The following is an 18,449-nucleotide window of genomic DNA, read 5'->3' as shown; positions in this document are numbered from 1 at the left end:
TCTTAAGTGCTAATGGATCATTTAGTCACATTTGGAGAGTGGAAGATTAGATATATTTTGGATGAGGGCCAGCTATACTCCTGTTAGGTTTACTTGCTACCAATTATAACTTTACTTAATGTTTACATTAAAAATAAGCAAACACAAACATGGAGAAGAGAGGAGAAAGTAATAGAAAAATCAGACTCTTTATAACTCTTGAATTAGACCAATGTGATTATGTTTATATTTAAATCATGATTGGTAATGTACTTTGGGCATGTTTCAAATAACAGAATTTGTTTCAAAGCAATCCCTTTTCCCTCTCCCCACCTATATTGATTTACATGGAGAATTAATAATCAGATGCAATGTTTAAAATGTCAGTGTTATTTGTTACTCAGGTAATAAGGAGCATATAAAAGTGTGAAGGGGTTCTGTATCTCTTTTAAAACACCATAGTTCAGTTATTGAGTAGCATTATTTTCTAAGTAAGCCTTAGCAATTATAATGTTTGCCAAAAGCTTTTCTTTTTTTTCCCTCTTACAGGAAAATAGTTTCAGAATATGAGAAGACGATTGCTCAGATGATAGGTAGGTGTTTCTACTCTGACAGATGCTATCCTTCACTCTGATTTTCTGAAGAGAGCCTAGAAACGTGGTTGAAGTCTGTGGGCTTCATTTTGATGCTAGCTATGTCTGCTGATGCTGCTGGGAATTGTGAATGCATCTGAGGACACCAGTGTGTGCTGCCAGGTCGTGATGAAAAGCTAGGGCTTCATTTTACAGAAAGTAGCCCCCAAGGCAGTCCAGGTAATACAGAAAGGTCAGGGCTTTTTCTTCTGCATCAAAGCAAACTGTCCCATAGGAAATGTGTTCAAATGCTTTGCCCAGAATTCACGGGTATCTCCGGGAGAGACTTTCAATGACCTGAAAACCCTTTAGTCATCCGGTCCCAACTGTTTAATGGGAGATACCAAACTTAGCTCTTTACAACAACAGGGATTATCTGTGCTAAGTGCATTGGTCAGACCAAAACCTAGATTAACTCCAATCCCAGCTGAGAGATTATGAGTGGCCAATCCACTTCCCCAGTTATTTACTGACATAGGGGTCTCCTTTAAGGTCTAAATTATGACATGTTTTACCTCACAATAATGAGAAAACGCCTTTGTTGACAGCATGCCCCACAAATGAAAAACGCTACATGCAGTAGCATTTCAAAACCAAAGGTTGCAGGACTCGTGTGCTTTGTTGGCACAGGAGGTCTGGCCCCTGGGATGTGATTTTAAAGCCTCCTCATAAGATTGCCAAAGCTCTTTTTCCTAGCCTGGCTATAGAAAGCGCCAGTGGCTTGTGCTGCCCTGTACTGCTTCAGCTCGAGCTGGCTCCCAGAAAGGCAAATGGCTGAGCGGTGTGGTGGGTTCTCTATGGCCAAAATTGCTGGGAAGAGCAGGAAAAGAAGCAGTGGCTGATGAGAAAGCAGGACCAAGCTCATGTGGACAAGCTTGAGTAAAGCAGCAGAGAACTGTGAAATATTGTTAAAAGCCATTAGGAGTGGCCTCGGAGGTAAATCTGGGCTGTGAGATGCAGGAGAAAGGCTAGCCTAGCTGATGATATCTGCGAGCAGGGAGTGTTATAAATCCAGCCTGTTTGCACTGTGTTTATTGAAAAATAAAAGGAAAGAAATTATTCCTCTTAATCCTCCTGAGAGAACTGTCACAGAGAGTACAGAGTGCCAGGAACACAACAGGCATACCTGCATCTTTCTAACAGGTTTTTAACAGGGAAGGATTTTTATTACAGCTATCAACGTATCATGTTGTTTTGCCCCTTTTAAAATTGGCAGTCCCCTCATATACAGTCAGTACTGTATGAGCCCCAAATGTTTGGTTACTTTTAAATTTTTTTATTTTTTAATTAATGCTTGAGTTGTGTTTACATACGTTAGTAGTGAATTTGCTTATTTTTGCCCGAAGAGTGGGGGGAAGTAGTTCAACGTCTGGTGCTTTTGCTGCCTTCCTGCATTTCTCAGCCGTTGGGAGACACCCCAGCCTCCTTTCAAGTGAAGGGAAAAATAGGCCTATAAATAAGTAAATAAATAGTATGATAATAATAATAATAATAAAATAATTAATAAAATACACAATGATGAATAATATGTAATAATAACATGCCTGGCTTCATTCTCTGTGGTGTTATGCCTCCGTTGCCTTTTGTATGTACAACTGAGCAAATTTGCCCGCCTTCTGGCATAATGTCTGTCATTCTCATCATGCAAGTGTTAAAATAGGAGTGACCAGAGTATGCAAAGAACTTAATTCATTTTTGTTCACTATATGTACTGTGGTATGGGGTACTCAGGCTTCGTCCCTGAACCTGGCCATTCATATGTACAAACACAGGACCTGTCCTTTTTTCCCAAGCATATGCATATAGTTAGCAACAGAAGTTTCTTTTTGATAACAAATTTTAAAAATTGAAACAGATTTTAAAAGAAAAAAAAATCAAATTGTGAGACCGCTGTGCAACAAGAAGGTATAGAATAGGGATCCCGAGGCAGAGGCACAGCCGTGGCGTACATAGTCAATTCTACAATTGCCATTTCCTATTGTTGCAAAGAAATCAAGGATAATTAAAGCATCGGGCCATTTACCACTGAGGAAATAGGAAGATCTTTAAACTTTGAATTCAGAGTATCAGTCAGAGTCTTTCAAATTATCTATGGCAAGTTTTTAAGATCTATGGCTGTAAGTAATGTAATTTGCTGTCCATTTGCAAAGGAACTGAAACAACAACAGTGACACAGAAAGCATGTGTTAATTAGAGCAGTACGCAAATTCTGCAGCATGGTAATACGTTAAATGCGAGGCTTCCTCTCCCTGCGTTTAATGTAAATTTTTTATCTAATTGTCCCACTTTCTCCTGTCATTTGTCGTAAATTACTGTCCCTTCTGATAAAGGAATTCACTCATCCAAATGCCACGTTGTGGAGGAAAATGATTGTCTGTGTGCTATTTGCTTATACTTCACTGAACTATTATCACAATAATGCCTTACTGCTAAAGCAAAATATGCATTTTAACAGAAGAAATGCCTGTGCTCTTTCTATTTATGATTAAAACCTTCTGAGCTATTTATACAGCCCTGTTAGAAGGGCATTACAAGTGAACCAATTTCACAAATCCCTTTAATGAATATTCAGTGTGGTTGATAGGTCCTGCTCAGCTTTTTATAGGTTGTCTCATGTTTGTGTAATGAATAGCGAAATACTCCATATTAACAATACATGATTGTGTATGTTTGCCTATAACAGCACTGAAAACATGCATTGCAAACAGTAATTGCCTTTGATTTCAAGGGCTGTGGCGGTCTGGTATTTGCTGTCATATACATATAGAACCCACTATTACCTGACTTAGCTTATGCAATTAGTTTCATGCCACGCTCTGTACAGCCAGAGCTTGCAAGCTGTCAGCGTATAGATCCCTGTTAGTGTCTCTTTGCATATTTTTTTACTGGTGCTTTAACTTTTTTTCCTTTTTTCTTACACTTGCCTCAGCCCCTAACACATTCTTGTTTATACTGAGGAGGGGGGAGAAAAAAGAACAGGCTTTCCCGGCTAGCCTGCTGCTTGTGCTACCGCTTCGCTGACTGTTGCCCAAGTTTTGCAGCTCACGACTGCGTGGCACTGACAGCCGTATGGAACGGAGCCTGCGTAACCCCAATGTTCACTGCACCCCACCCTACGCACACTTTGATCACAGCCATCCACAGTTCCCTACCAAAATCCCTGTCGTGGATTTCCTTTCTATTGTTGGATTTGTAATGTTGGGGTTTTTTCTGTTAAAAATGTATCCTTATACTTGTACGTTTAAATACATAATTAAATTCTCATTATGAAAAACAAATAGATGTTATGCTTTGTGCATTACAGGTTGTTGCATTACTTATTTTCTGCTTTCCTAACAATTCCTGATTTTCTATTTTGCTTCCGTTTTTGTTGCTTCTTGCTATTTGCTTGCAAAAACAAAACAGGCAAGCCTGGTAAGTAAAGCTTTTCACCAACTTTCACACCAGCATTTTGCATTTTTAGTTTCTTTTGCTTTTGTTCTCTGTTTGCTGCATTCCCATTAAGTAATGTAAGTTAATATTGAGCTGAGCCTGAAAGCGGATCTGCTGCGTTGGTGCTCTGATTCTGTCAATTTGGATAGTGTTAGTCCTGAGCATACTGTTGTTATTGTTGGTGAGCCGTGGACAGTGTGTGTTGCAGACGTGGAAGCCATTTAATTAAAATATTTTAATCGCATAACATCATAAATATCTTTAGAAATAAGTATCTGTAATTGCTTAACTAAGATTTGACTGGCAGACTATTATCAGCGCAGTGCCACTAAGCAGCTTTTTCATTAAAGCTAAATCATAGTTTTAGAAAATATCACATAGATCTTCCAGTTCCCCTCTAGCCAGACGCCAGTTTCTGTTTTCTGTAGTATTTAACCACTTTGTTTTTAAATGTATCTATCTTAACTGTTATCTGAGTTTATCAGATGCCCCTTGCTTAAAGCTCACTGGAAACTTTCCCGCTTTTCAATTGATATGTCACTCCCCCGATATAAATTCCTGTTTTCCCCTTGGAGTTTAATGAGGGCCTCGGCTCGCTCCCCGGTCCGTGGACACCTCTAGCACGTAGTGGAAGGGAGAGGAGAAAGGGAGCATCGGATGTCACTTGCCCCAAATTCCCGTGTGCAAGTTGAAGTGGGGCTGGGGATGAGTGTTGGAGGAGCTGGTCCAGGTGAGAAGAGAGGAGGGCACCGCCGTGCACCGGGAGGAACAGCAAGAGCTCGGTAGTTGTGAGGGAGTGAGTCACGAATTACTAACTTTCTAGATTGCCCTAGAAACAAGTAAGAAGGAAGTTGCTAAAATACCGCAGACAGCAGTCTCAGAAAAATTAAAGTTGTGACATTAAATACATTTAAGTACATTACGTGATCATGCAAATGGATCCCTTCCCCTGCATGGAGTTGCGACGCCAGAAGTTTTGCCAGAGAACAGGATCCTGCCAGTAAGTGTTTTGGAATTAAGCTAGACAGTGTGTAATCTCCAGCGCAATTAAACAAATCTTGTGCTGGAACACAAGGTGACAACTTCTCAGATTTAGAAAAATAAACGAAGGATGACAAATGATTTTCTCATTTTACTTGAGAATACATTCATTTTGACATTACAGATGATCACAGAGTGTCTTTAAGAAGGCAAAATAGAAAAGAATGTTTATTTTTTATGAAATGTTAAATGTTATCAAACTGATGTGGCATTACAGGGTTCTGGGTTTCTCAGTTCTGCCGTATCAAAGGTGTTTGTTCACCAGTAAAATAAAGGTGTTACAACTGCCAGTGCTGCAAACTCAGTGCAGGTGCTGAGAGCTTCTCTGCTTCTTTCTATCTTCTGCATCACATAAAGCAAAATAACCTCAGGTCAGACTCTGCCCCAGCAAGATGCTGTCACAGAGCATGCAGAGGAGCACAGAAAATTGCCAGCATGAGCTGACACACGGCGTGGCATCATCGCTGCTCTGGGCTTAGTTAGGCTAGCAAAAAACTGTATAAAAGGATCGAATATGCAAAAGGAAGAGATTAATCTCAGTTTGGGAATTGACAGTATCAACTTTGACATTTCAGAGCTGACCAGTACTATGAAATACTTAATTCAGATGAAGGCTTCTATTCAAATAAAAAAATAAACTCTTGTTTAGTTCTTTATATTTCAAAATATAAAGGCCTGAATGAAAAGTTGTAGATTCTGAAATGCCCCATGCTTTTTACATGGGAGAGCTTCTTACCTTATTGTAATTTCCATCATAGACAAAGGAAAACGGTAATGTAAAACTGCTATGTTTTGCAGGTTGGTTTTCATTTCAGTATCATTCAAAGTAGCCCTTAAAGCATGGACACAAGAATCATATTTTAGGATATGAAGCAAACAATGAAGCGTTTTGGAAAACAATGCCAGACCTTTTCTTCCAGTGTTCTATGGGTATTCCAATTTATTACTAGGTCAATTTCTTTGAAAAGTTCTCTTCCCTATGGATTTGGATTCCTATTGTGGTGTTCCCACCATCCCTGCCTCAAATTTAACTATACACAGGAGAGGCTTGGAAGATGTTTTCTGCAGACCAGAACTTAGAAAGTCTGTCTAATGTTAGATTTCCTTTCTGGCACTTGCTACAGTAATCCTAAGAATGAGAGTTTGCAAAACACTCTTTTTCCAAGGGAAGAATTTGAGTTGAATTCCATTAAACAAAGTGCCTTGTTTGTACAGGATTAGAAGAGATGCCAGGAGATAACAAGCATGTATCAGCAGTGGCAAATAATTTATTACCAGTGCGAGTAATATGCATAAATGTCCTTTCCTTCAGCAAGTGCACTTCAGGCAAACAAGGGAAATCCAACACCTGCCTTTTTCATGGGAACAGCTGAGTTCAGAGTGAAATAAATCATCAGTACAGAGATATATTCACATTTTTCTCCAACATCAAAATATTTAAATACCACTGTATTTAGCAACCTTTTTCCAAAACAGGATTGTGTCTTTATATAAAAATGACTTTTCTGGATCCTGCAAACTTACTAATAAACAACGTAGAGCACAGTATAGTAGAAGCTATAGATGATAGTAAAATCAGTGTTGTTACTACTATTGCCCTTCTGAAAATTGCTTTTTTCCCTCCCCCTCTCTTCTTTCTAACAGAGGATGAACAGAGAGAGAAATCCGTCTCCCATCACACCGTTCAGCAGCTGATAGTGGAGAAGGAACAAGCTTTGGCAGATCTGAACTCAGTGGAGAAATCCCTGGCAGATCTTTTCCGGAGATACGAAAAAATGAAAGAAGTATTGGAGGGGTTTCGGAAGGTGAGTCATGTTAAAGTCCCCTCCTTGAAAGAGCAAAGCTGAGCAGGTTCTCATGTATACCAGTGCTGTTTAACAGAAGGCACGTCTTTGTTTTGAGTCGAATCTGATGTACTACGTTAGACTGCAGTGTGCTGGGAGGAGGGAGAGCATGAATGCTTGTTTGTGATTTCCTTTTGGAATAGCTTTAAAAAGATGAAGACTGTGCCCAAGAGCAACTTGCTCCCATCTGTGACACTGCGATTTCAATAGATGTCACATAACTGCGGCACTTGAGCACATGTCAGGGCTGGCTTCTGGGCTGAGCATTCCGTTAAAACCTAGGACGTGAATTCCTCAGGTCAGAGGTTATGTCTAAAGTGCGTGACATAACGTAATCCTCAGATGAAGGATTGCAGCCGTGCATCAAATGCAAACAGAAGAATTGTAAAGCTTTTTGCATTGCGTAATACTGCTTCAGATGGCCTCTGTGTGGAGGTGTCAGTGTTAGGCTGCAGCCCTTAAAACATCTGAATGTGACTCCTGCAAATAGGTGCCTGTCCTACACTTCAACCTCTTGGATTAAATTTAATGTAATCTTCTCATTTAAGAATGAAGAAGTGTTAAAGAAATGTGCGCAGGAATATTTATCACGAGTAAAGAAGGAAGAGCAGAGGTATCAAGCACTCAAAATTCACGCTGAGGAAAAACTGGACAGGTAATTGATTGTACACATCTCTTTTCGGGAGTTCATGCTGCGGGAGGATTCCTGTGGCTGGACCTTGCATTCCAGAACTGCTTCTTCAATATGCAGAGTACAGGCTGCTCTGTGATGGAGGATGGAATGAAATGCCGTAATGAGAATTTCTGTAATGTGCTGGTGTTTCTTCCAGCTCCTGACCATACAGAACACCTTAAATTTCTATCTTTATCAAATGTCTTCATGCTTCTTTAACGTATTTTCCAGGGAGGATCAAGAAAGAAGCTATTAGCCAGGTTTATGCAGCTATGGAGGGCTGTGCTCAGATATTTGCACCTGCAGGCAGTATTCCTGCCCCCAGCGATTTACTGTTGCCCCTGTGCTGTATTATTGATTGTCCCTGCGTCAATCAGAACAGAACATGCAAGTGCTGCTCGGCTGTTTCAGTGCAGAGTCAGTCAGGCGGTCTCTCCCTAGTAACACCGGTTATCTAAGCTGGATCAGCCCACCTTGTGCTGAGGGCGACTAGGAATAGTTGCACAAAAGATCGTGCCAGATGTGCACGGATAGTAACTCCTTAAGCCACAGTTAAGGGGCAAACATCAGATTGTGGCTTAAGAGAGGCAGCTCTGGTTGATTTCCGCCCCCCCCCCCATGCTTCCATGTCATGACAAAATGAGCATTTCTAGGGATTACATTCAGGACTCATATTACAGTCTCCTAGACCCAAGAGATGTTTCCAAAATGTCACTAGGATTGATCAGTGCGTAAAACAAAGTAAGACTTGGATTTGCTTTCCAGCTGTTGTCCCAGCTATGAGTCTAGTCTGTAAGAACTGGAGATCAGGTTTAGAAATTGCCATAAAACACTTCTACCTAAGTGACAGTTGTGATCCCAGCACAGATATCTAGAGAAGCATGAAGGGAACGACCCAGACATTAAGAAAACACTTTGCAGCCTCTGCTGAGCGAGAGAGGGAGTCATGAAAAGTCTCTAGGGCAAGTCTCAGAATACTTTCAAAGACAGGCAGAAAGTATCCCTGCCCTCACCACCCATCTGTTAAGATGCAGTCCATCCTTTGATACCCGCTGTCCTTTCCTGTAGAGAACCTGACGTGACAAAAATCTGTGTTTTTCTAGAGCCAATGCTGAAATTGCACAAGTGAGAGGCAAGGCTCAGCAAGAGCAAGCAGCGTATCAGGCCAGCCTTCGTAAAGAGCAGCTGAAAGTGGATGCATTGGAAAGAACACTGGAACAAAAGGTAAATAGCAATTCAGCTCTTTTAACGCAGAAGTCAACGGGACGACCAAAGTGAAATGAAACCTCCCCAGAGTGGCTGCATCCAGCTCTCCTCTGGAGCTCAGACTGCAGCCAAGTTCTGCCCAAAGACCTGTCTTGCTCCTCACGTCGAGCTGGCCCCAGGGAGAGCAGCATCGCCCAAACCTTATAACAAAATCAGCTGCCTGCGCCGGGCGGTTCAGGCAGATGGACCCATCTGCCAGGCTTTGACCTCAGCCACGGGCCAGCGCTCGGGGCTGGTTCAGACTCGGTCAAAGCTCAGTGTGCACCTATGTACCAAGCAGGGCCCTTGGTTTGCTTTGGTTCTCGGGTTTAAGATCTTCTTGGTTTAGTTCTTTCGGGTTTTGTTTCCATTTTTAGTTTTAGCTGTAATTCCAGTGCTGGCTTACGTGCCTCCACTGTTAGCATAGACAAAACGATCAGATACAGATCTGTATGGCTTAGGGCACAAGTGACTGTAGGAAATCCCTATTTCTATCTCGTGTTCTCTAGCTCAGCAAAGGAGCTTGCTTTCAGTACAGTACAGCTCGTCCTTGCTTAGAGCCCCGGGAAAACAGGGTGAAAATAATACTGTAAAAGTGCAGCCTAAAAACAAATTTACACTATGTATTATTATCATGTGCTAGGAATGACTGCTATAAAGCTGTCTGCTTTAGTGCTAAATTGTATTTATTGAAGTCAGAGGAGCTGTATGTGGAAATAAGTAAGCATATTGTTTGAATGCATTATACGTAGCTGTACTATGTATGCATATATATATCAATATCTCTCTCTATATATGTATAGATATTCTGTTCTCAGTATTGGAGAAAACTTAATTGTCCCACACTTCTCCCAAAGGTTGGATAATTTAAAAAAAAAAAAATACTCAATGCAACAATATTTTTCATAATACTTAATATTGCCTTTTATTTTCCAGAATAAAGAGATAGAAGAATTAACAAAGATTTGTGATGAACTGATTGCCAAAATGGGGAAAAGCTAACTTTTAACCAAATTTCTGGACTTCAATATTGAGTGCAATATGACCATTGGCACACTGATGTCCATACATTTATGTGGACAGGTTATATTTTCACTTTTTCGTATGCACTACTGTATTTTCTTTCTAAATAAAGTTGATTTAATTGTATGCAGTACTAAGATGACTATCAGAATTTCTTGCTATTGTTTGCATTTTCATAGTATAATTCATAGCAAGTTGATCTCAGAGTTCCTGTATCAGGGAGATTGTCAAGTTCTCTAAGAAATTACAAATTGCTGATCCTAGCCTTCCCTTTGTACATGAGTTCCCATGTTGGATGTCTTTTGGATTTAATATAAACATGTATTACTTGCATGGGGACTCTTGCCTTAAGGAGTGTAAACTTTATCTGCATTTGCTGATTTGTAAAATAAAATTAAAAATGAAAAAAAATGAAAATGCATGTCACTTAAATGAAATTCTCTATTGTAAATAAATTTTTTCGTTGAAAGTTGAAGATAAGTATGGCTCTATTTTATGTACTTCACTTGCTTACTTCATGTGCAGCGCCAGATACAGCAGCTCTTATTAATGAATTCCTTTACAGAAAGCACTTCATGGGTCACTGCTTGGAGCGCTCCGTGGGTCACAAGAATATACTACTTATGTGCACATATCTGTGTCTGTATCTTGCTCTCTCTATGAATACATATATATATGCTAGATTTGGACCACTCAGGACTCAAGCATAGGCTTAATCCTCCAAAATGTTTTAATACTCTGACCCTGATCCAGCAAATCCCATAGGCCGATGCAATGAGACTGTTTGCAGGAGGTGGAGGCCGTGACATGCGATGATGGGATGGTGGTTTTTAAGCATATCTGTCACTGAAAGGTGAATACATTTTCTTCTTCCTGCTACTGGAAGAATTTGCCTGCAGAGTTTGTGGAGATGAAGTACGTGTGATTAGAAGTACAACCAGAATAAGCTAGATAAGTAGCATTCTCGTACACCTCTTTATCCTATAAGTTATCCTCTGCAGAGGATTAGGTATGTAAGATAAGCATTAAGGCTTTAATAGCAAACAAACTGCTTTCTTTGGCTAACGGTACATCTCCTGTATCTCCATGATGTGGACAATCTTCAGCCTGGTTCTTGTCAGCTCCCTTTTTGTACTCAAAAGTAAGTCAACTCCCTTTTCTTTCCTTTTTTATTTCTTTTTCATTTCCTACTTCAGGCGTGGCTGAGTCTCTTTGCTGTTCTGGGCTTCTCTCCTGGGTCGGTTTGGTTTCAGATTATTTTGTGTATGTGGTTAGCAGCACAGAATTTCACCTCTGCTAGGTAATGTAAACATAAATATGTATGCTAACAAATTTAAATGCACATGAAGGACAGCAAGTGTGCCTTCTGCTCTGCAAGTCTGAAGTATGGTATTTCAAATACATTTCAAATTCTTGCTTGGCTTTGAAAATACCATGTAGTTTGAACCAAGGAAAAGAAAGAGGATCGCGTTACGGTTGCAATGTTTAAACAAAAGCGAAACTCTTAAGATCTACTGTTGTGCCTTCCAGCTGAATTGATACTTCAGGAGAAAATGAAATATGGATCATAGTAAGATTTTATGTCTTTACAATGTACTTTTTCATGGTACTGTGGACCAAAGATCATGACGGAGGGGGAAAAAAACATGATACTCCAACTTGTTACAGTGGATTCTGCTCTGAAAATGTTACAAGAAGGTGTGGATGCAATTACAGGACATCAGATGTTCTTGGATTATTTTAAGTGCAAATTGTAACAACTAAATAATACATGGCTGATTTTTTTTATCTTTAAAATCAGTATCTGGACCACTTCTAAAAAAGAAAATAGGATTTGCAGAATCTTTAGATTTTTTTTAAACCTGTTTGCAATTTTTTGCATGTGCTTCGAACAAAGTCAGAAAGACTGTGTAGCTGATATTTTAAAATACTTTTTGTGAACTCTAAGCACTACTGTTACAAGTGGTCTTTTTTTCCTTAATGCCAGGCGAAGCACTGCAGTGTTACACCTGTGTAGGTTCTAGTGATGAAGACTGTAACAGACAAGGAACCCAGCAATGTCCAGGGCATTCAGATGCATGTGCGGTCATTAGAGGACAAGCAAGTAAGTAGTCACAAACAGTTCAGACTCATTAAATTTTTAATAATAGAAATAAATAATCAGTGTTGGAAAGAGAAGGGTATATAGTAAGCTAAGGAGAAAAACAAAGGTAAATGTTTCCTCTCAAAATAAACCCTATTAATAAATCTCAATCCCTAATTTTATTGGTTTAGCAGCAATCTGATACAAAATCCCACTGAGGATGATTTGTCAGTGTGCCACGGTGAGCCATATCCACGCTGTGTGAGAGCTGTAAAAAAGCATTTTAAGTATTGCCCTCTTCTTACTTAAATCTGTTGTTTTAAGTTAAATGACTTACCTGGAAATTAGGAAGGAAAAGAAGCTAATGAGGCACTGCGCTTGAGCATGTTCAGAGATACGTAAGCTGCATCAGTTGCGTCTAAGATAAATTACAATTACTTAACTTCTGTGGGAGCTTGTTGTTAGTGGGCTGTAATCTGATGCAATTGTATTCGTTTACTTGTAAGGAACGGCCAACCTAATGTTGTTGCTCAGTATCGGATGCTGAGGTTCATGCGGAGGGGTGCAGAGAGGAGCGGGTGACCATGAACATGCCGGTGCGTTTGGGTTCAGTGTGGCTCTGTTCTAGGTGGCGTTATGAAGTCCTGTTCGTTCAGGTCCTTCTGCGAGCGGGCAAGGAGGGACGGATCCAGAGCGCCTGGAGTGAGCGTTCACTGCTGCTACTCAAACAACTGCAATGCAAAAAGCCTGGCTTCAAGAGTCGCCACCTCCGCGAGCTACTTCTCTCTCCTCGTCTTTACGTTGCTGTGGCACCCGTTGTTGAAGCTGACATGAGGGGGGGGGAAAAAAGAGTATCCTGAAGCAACAAGTCTGCCTTCTTAGAAAGGGATGATTATATTTCCTAATCATGTTACCCCATGTACCATATTTCTCGGTAGGCAAAAGGCAGTAGGCAGACCTGACAGATGTTCAGATAAAAATTGTTCCATCTGCTAAGTATGTCTTGACCTATATGTAAGAAACGCTGCCCTCTTCTTGTTTATCATAAGGGGTTGATTGTGCGAATATGTAACATTTTCCTACAATTTAGATAGTATGTGTAAAGAGAAGGAGAAATCTTAGCTGCGAGTAGCCTTGTAGTAGGGTAAAGGACCAATATCTTCCAAATGCTGTTTACTGTTGGCAGACATTCAAAAGCAAGCTAAAATTTTCAAGCGCAAAGTGACTGAAAATTCTAGCAAGAAAATTAGTCTTTCAGAGAACATTTGCGAACTGGGCAAAGCCAGAAAACTTGAAATAAAGATGATTTAGTATTAATAAAAACTGGTAAGAGAAGGTCATTAAGAGAACAATGCATGGAGGTATGTTGTATTATGTATATTTCCTGGGGAAAAAAACCCTTCCAGTCTTCTCTTGTCTGATCCTTTGAGAATCTCAGCACAACATTGGAAGAAGAAGAAAAAAAAAGAGCTTGGAAGTTGTTTTGAACTGGTAAGCTCCCTCCAAAGATCAGCTCGTTCTATCTCTACTGCTGGTTTTGAGAACAAGTGGTTAATCCCTGTCTTGCAGGCAAATTATAACTTGAGTAATAACATTTTTGTTCATCCAAATTCTTCTTGCGGTTTCAACTATGTAGTTAATTCTTCACTGTCCTAAACTTCATTCTTTGAGAGTAAGAGTATGTGTCTATCTCCCCCTTCAGTGACGTGACTGAGTTGATCTGTGGTGGTTTATATATCCTTCTCATTTTGCAAAGTGAATGAAATTACTTGGAGATCTTTAGAGATACAAGGAACTAAATCAACATTTTTAATACTCCCACTCATTGCAGTCTCACCAAATAAATGATCCAGAATGGGCCACATCGTAGAAGGCATTGTGCATCACTGGCTAGCAGGCAGACGATCCTTTGAAGTGGTTATGTTGAAACTAGGCAAGACGAGAAGTGACATAACGCACGATGTGACAGCACTAAGCAGGGTCTTGGGTCTATGATATTGGAGAGCAGGGTGATACCTCCTTTGATTCAAAACTGAGAGGGACAGAGAAGCAGATGAGTGATATTTGTAGATTTTAATGTCCAACTGTGATGATCCGGTCTAATCTCTGGCACACAACGTGCATAGGACTGGCTTAAAGTCTCGCTGGTGTAATTGAAGTAGAGGTGGTCTTCCGAGTTCTGGTTTTAGTTGCCCATTTGGAAAAAGATTTGGTCGTCAAGTTTATGGAACTCACAAAATACGTGGCAAAGTAGTTTTTCCACTAGCTTCGTGTTGTGAATTTTTTTCAGTATAATTCCTTGAAAAATCAATTCCAGGCAATGTGTCATAGAATTCTGCACATTCACAAAAATTTTATTAAGGTTGCAAACGCTAGAGAGCTTCTTCAAGTGAAATCAGTGAAACCTCCATGTAGAGTATAACCCTAGCCTGCCTTGTAGCTGTTGCCTGTCACACGGACCAAGCTGTCTCCTTGTTTTATTGTACTCTTTCCTCTGTATGGATCCCTTCATCATCTCATGTCGATTGTGGCTTCAGACTGGGACTGTTCTTCTGGGGTTTTGTTCGAACGGGCTCTCAGACAGGGCAGTTCTGGTCTATGCTTAGTTGCTAGGCACAGGTCTGATAAAGCTGTTGAATATAAAGATTGCAACAAGGCAACAGATCTTGGCTGAGAATGTTAATTCAGACTTAAATATCTCATCTGTGTAAAAAGCACTTCAGTTGGTTTAAGTATTTTTCATTTCATTCTCAGCTTGAATCAGTTCCTTCAATCTGTTCTGCTACAGGTAATATGTATGGATTGTATCTTTATTTTCTGATTGTTCTGTAATGATAAATCTGTATTGAATGTAATCTCTGTATATACTCAGTGCATTTCCTTAATGAGAAAATAAAATACATGCAATGGCTGACAACAATGTCTCTCGATAAACAAAACTGCGTCTTTTAATTGGGATTTCCAGTTGCATCTGGCGGTCTGTTTTCCAGCAGGAATTCTGGCTTTTTTTTTTCTGTGGGATGTATTTCTTAAATCTGTTGGATAAAATAGTGAATGTTGATAGTTTTCTTACTGTGATATTTCCATGATAAAATAAGAAGGTAAGGCTCAATCCTCTTGACAAACACCATCTGTCGTTCCTGACTACAGCCAGGACTCGGATCTTCAGGCAGCTCACAGCCTCCCACCGCCTCCAGCACGTAACGGGCTGTGTTTTGCTTTTTACGGGTCTGACATTTTTCCTGCCTAATTATGAACCTGAAGTGTGCAGGCACGTATACATCTAGAAATGGTAAACCATATTTATGGAGTGATGATACGAGGGGGGTTTCACGATGGTTCTTGGCATAAACATTAACAGGGAGACAAGCACAGAAAAAATGGAACAAAACAGAAGGAATATTTTTTAAACCCCATTAAAAATACAGGAAATATTTTAAAGTTTCCATTGCCGTGACTGTGCAGAGCTATTCCCAATCATATGTAAAATAGAAAGTAATTGTCTTTAGTTTGGTTGTTCTGAAGTCTAATCATTCCTGGCGCAGTGGCGTACTCTTTCTGTCTTCCTTAATGTTGACAGACAGTTGGGACAAAAGGAGCAGAAACTGATAATGAAATGCCTTCTGCTGCAACTAAAAATGATAGGACTTCTTTTTCGTCTGTTGTATTCGTTGGATCTATGTAGTGGATCGGTTGGGTAAGTACTGGGTTTGAGTTTAATGCTACCCTCTCACCTTCAAGAAAGGATCTCCAAAGCAAGAGATTCTTAATTTCTGATTCATAAGCGAGAGAAGCTCTCAATTATAACTATAGCTTGTAGGACTTACAGATAGCCCCAAATCATAATTTCCATGATTTCTTTATATCCTCTTGTTTTTGGCAATACAGACAGCGTTTCCTTATTTTCCCAGTCTTCACAAAGACAAGAAGAGCCTCTGGGACCTACCAGCAGAGCACATCTGAGCAAAGTGCCCCCGCACTTTCTCAAAGAGCATACATGCAAATGTACGACTTAATTTGTGTCGATATTCATCCACACCTGAATTTTCCCGCAGTTGGAGCAAGGTTCCAAGCTGTCTTTGTTCTTGGTGAAGAATAAGCAACTCTGGAGGCTCGTGAGCTTTAAAATCTAGATCAGAGAAGATGACCTTGATACCAGCTCTGCTATTTAATGAAAGAAATTGGAAATACATCTTGGTGTCACAGACCACAGGTTCTTTTTTAACCTTTTTTCCATGTGAAATGTTAGTCATCTGGCTCTGTTCAGTAGGGATCAAAACAAAGAACATCCTTGTACCTGGTGCTATCGTGTCTTTGTGTGCAACGAAAGCCCAGCTGTGTCAGATTTCATTGTGAGCATCACTCCAAAGGGTCTCAACCTTTCTGGACCCTATAGATGTTTAGGTACGTAGCCCGGAGCTGTTAGCTGTGGCTGGTGGCTGCCCTTGGGGAGGAGTTTTATGCTTTTGAAATCAGAAGTCCTGACTGCAATTCATGGAGCTGAAGCTTATCACCCTGCATACACGTACACTCCCTCTTATCATCCAAAACCAGCAGTGCACAGGGCATTTTTAATTGGCGAAATTTATGACGTGCTTAGATGTAGCATATTGACTCACAACAGAGTGGAAAAAAATGATAACAGCGTTAATCCAAGTAACAGCGTGTGTAAAGAGGGTAGCTAGAAACTCATCGTGTTGGTGGCGTAGGTACAAGTAAACTTTGTTAGCACTTGAACAAAACAAGGGAAGAGCCCCTGTGGGACTCGGTTCAGAAAGAACCACGGAAGCAGCACGTGATACGTGGCAGCGTGGCTTTGTGGAAAGTAGGTCTTGTCAAAAACATCTCATTTGAGGTTACAGATTTTTGCTGATAAAGGCAAATACATAGATTTTGCAACACATTTCAGATAAAATTGCAGTCGTGATATACAGACTGAGAGTTCAAGAGCTAGAAGAGTGAAAGACTGCAAAAACAAGTTCCCAGTAGAAAATCATCCAAATGGTATCTTGGACACAGGCGATCTTACGTCATCTTTCTGACAATCTCAGGATGTTACCATAAGAAGTGTCACAAAAAGAAGGGGCTGTCAAAGTACTAGCATGTCTGCATCAAGACAGTCCTATATGTTGCCCTATATGTTGCCATAGGGACAGGTTTCCAAGGGAGACAGGTAATGCACTTTTCTGGACCAAAATTAAAGCAGAGGAATGAGAGTGGGAGGATTGGGCTGAGCATTTTGTAGCCACCCAGCCCTCCTCTGCTCCGCACTTAGCACCAGTTATCTGTGAAGGAGTACACTATTACTAAAATTGCTTACACCTTTTCTAGCAACCTGATGTAGCCCAGCAGGCGAAACTTCTTTCAAAAACTACCCTTTTAGCTGCTAGCTCAAAAGACTTGTAAATAGGAGATAATGTTTGAAAGGTGAAGGGGAATTTCTCACTTGAAGTCGTTTCCCTTTTCTGAAGACTTCCTGCCCTTCATCCTCACCAAAATGTTTTTCATTTTTTGCTTTAAACACTCCAGGGGGGAGGTGTTTGAACACCGGCAGAGACTTGGCCAAAAATTTAAGGCTGGTGTTCAAATGCAGTCACTGATTCCTACCGCCTTCATTTGAGACGCCTGTCATCTTATTTTAGGCAATGCCGGTCACCCTCAGTTTCTGCTTTTCAGTGCAAAAAGGTCAGTGTCTGCAGAACTGGCCTGGAGCTCAGGCGGACTGGCTGGCATCTCTTCAGCCAGGTCAGAGCCTGATTTTGCTCAAAGAGAAATTTTTGATGCATGGTTTTGCTCCTGCGCTCTCCCAACCTTCCCAGAGCTTTTGCAATCTTGAGGATGTTCTTTGTCTGCCTTTAGCAACTGGTTCTTATCCCCCTTTGCAGCTTTTGGAGGACTTCTATCGAATGAAAAGAAAACATCCAAAAGTGTGTATTTATTAATTTCAAGTTCATAATATATGCGTCAATGGAATTAAATTTCTAATAGCATAATAATCTCTAAGTTGCATCTCCCAACTCTCTGATGATTACTAATTTCAGTCTTTACCGGCATGATAGGTTTCGCTCTATTTTATTTTACGCTGAGTGTATGAAGACTTAATGGCTAAGGCTTATACAAGCCAGCTCCGGAGAAAAACTCCTGCCCCACCGGCAGCCGTGCCAGAAACCCAGAAGCTGCGGTTAAAGCAGGATCCATTTAAATCACAGTCAGTTGAGAGCACTGAGCTTTCCCGGGGCTGCAGAGCTGGTGGTTAAGACACACTTTTAAAGCAACCCACTGTCACAGAAGAGAAATAAGCACCTTTGCACTATCAAACGACCTCGGTGCTTTTTTCTGTCTCGCCTCTGTGTTTCACTGCATCTGTGAAAGCTGCCACCGCCAGCTGTACGTGGGCAGGGAAGAGCAGTTAGTGACAACCCCTGCCTTCGTCTCTGCCCTCGTTTAGTCCTTCTAAGGGTTAAGCTTTACTTTTGGGAGCCGTCTCTTTGGACATT

At 40.6% G+C, this 18,449-nt stretch overlaps 2 protein-coding genes across 2 annotated transcripts in view; both read left to right on the top strand.

The window, feature by feature from the left end:
* TACC2 (transforming acidic coiled-coil containing protein 2) overlaps nucleotides 1–10,338 on the top strand; it is a 131,519-nt gene extending 121,181 nt beyond the window's left edge. Inside the window, exons 16-20 of the mRNA XM_050899008.1 lie at nucleotides 529–572; nucleotides 6,729–6,889; nucleotides 7,477–7,583; nucleotides 8,705–8,825; nucleotides 9,783–10,338. Of these exons, the coding sequence (XP_050754965.1) occupies nucleotides 529–572; nucleotides 6,729–6,889; nucleotides 7,477–7,583; nucleotides 8,705–8,825; nucleotides 9,783–9,848 (499 nt within the window). The 3' untranslated portion in view covers nucleotides 9,849–10,338. The remainder of the gene's footprint in view (nucleotides 1–528; nucleotides 573–6,728; nucleotides 6,890–7,476; nucleotides 7,584–8,704; nucleotides 8,826–9,782) is intronic.
* A 617-nt stretch (nucleotides 10,339–10,955) lies between these two features.
* On the top strand, nucleotides 10,956–12,786 carry LOC127017481 (CD59 glycoprotein-like). The gene is made up of 3 exons (XM_050898544.1): nucleotides 10,956–11,010; nucleotides 11,857–11,973; nucleotides 12,581–12,786. The coding sequence occupies exons 1-3, from the start codon at nucleotides 10,956–10,958 to the stop codon at nucleotides 12,784–12,786; spliced, it is 378 nt and encodes a 125-aa protein (XP_050754501.1).
* The last annotated feature ends 5,663 nt before the right edge of the window (nucleotides 12,787–18,449 follow it).

This window comes from Gymnogyps californianus, chromosome 6, assembly GCF_018139145.2.
Source record: "Gymnogyps californianus isolate 813 chromosome 6, ASM1813914v2, whole genome shotgun sequence".
Lineage (NCBI taxonomy): Eukaryota > Metazoa > Chordata > Aves > Accipitriformes > Cathartidae > Gymnogyps > Gymnogyps californianus.
This window is presented reverse-complemented; position numbering and strand designations above follow the sequence as displayed.

What these genes read in the sequence shown, in the direction of transcription:
- LOC127017481 (XM_050898544.1), top strand. Translation starts at nt 10,956, where the DNA reads ATGATGTGGACAATCTTCAGCCTGGTTCTTGTCAGCTCCCTTTTTGTA. An exon ending in CTCCCTTTTTGTACTCAAAA is followed by an intron (nt 11,011 to 11,856) that starts GTAAGTCAACTC and finishes CCTTAATGCCAG; the next exon opens with GCGAAGCACTGCAGTGTTAC. An exon ending in GGTCATTAGAGGACAAGCAA is followed by an intron (nt 11,974 to 12,580) that starts GTAAGTAGTCAC and finishes GCTCTGTTCTAG; the next exon opens with GTGGCGTTATGAAGTCCTGT.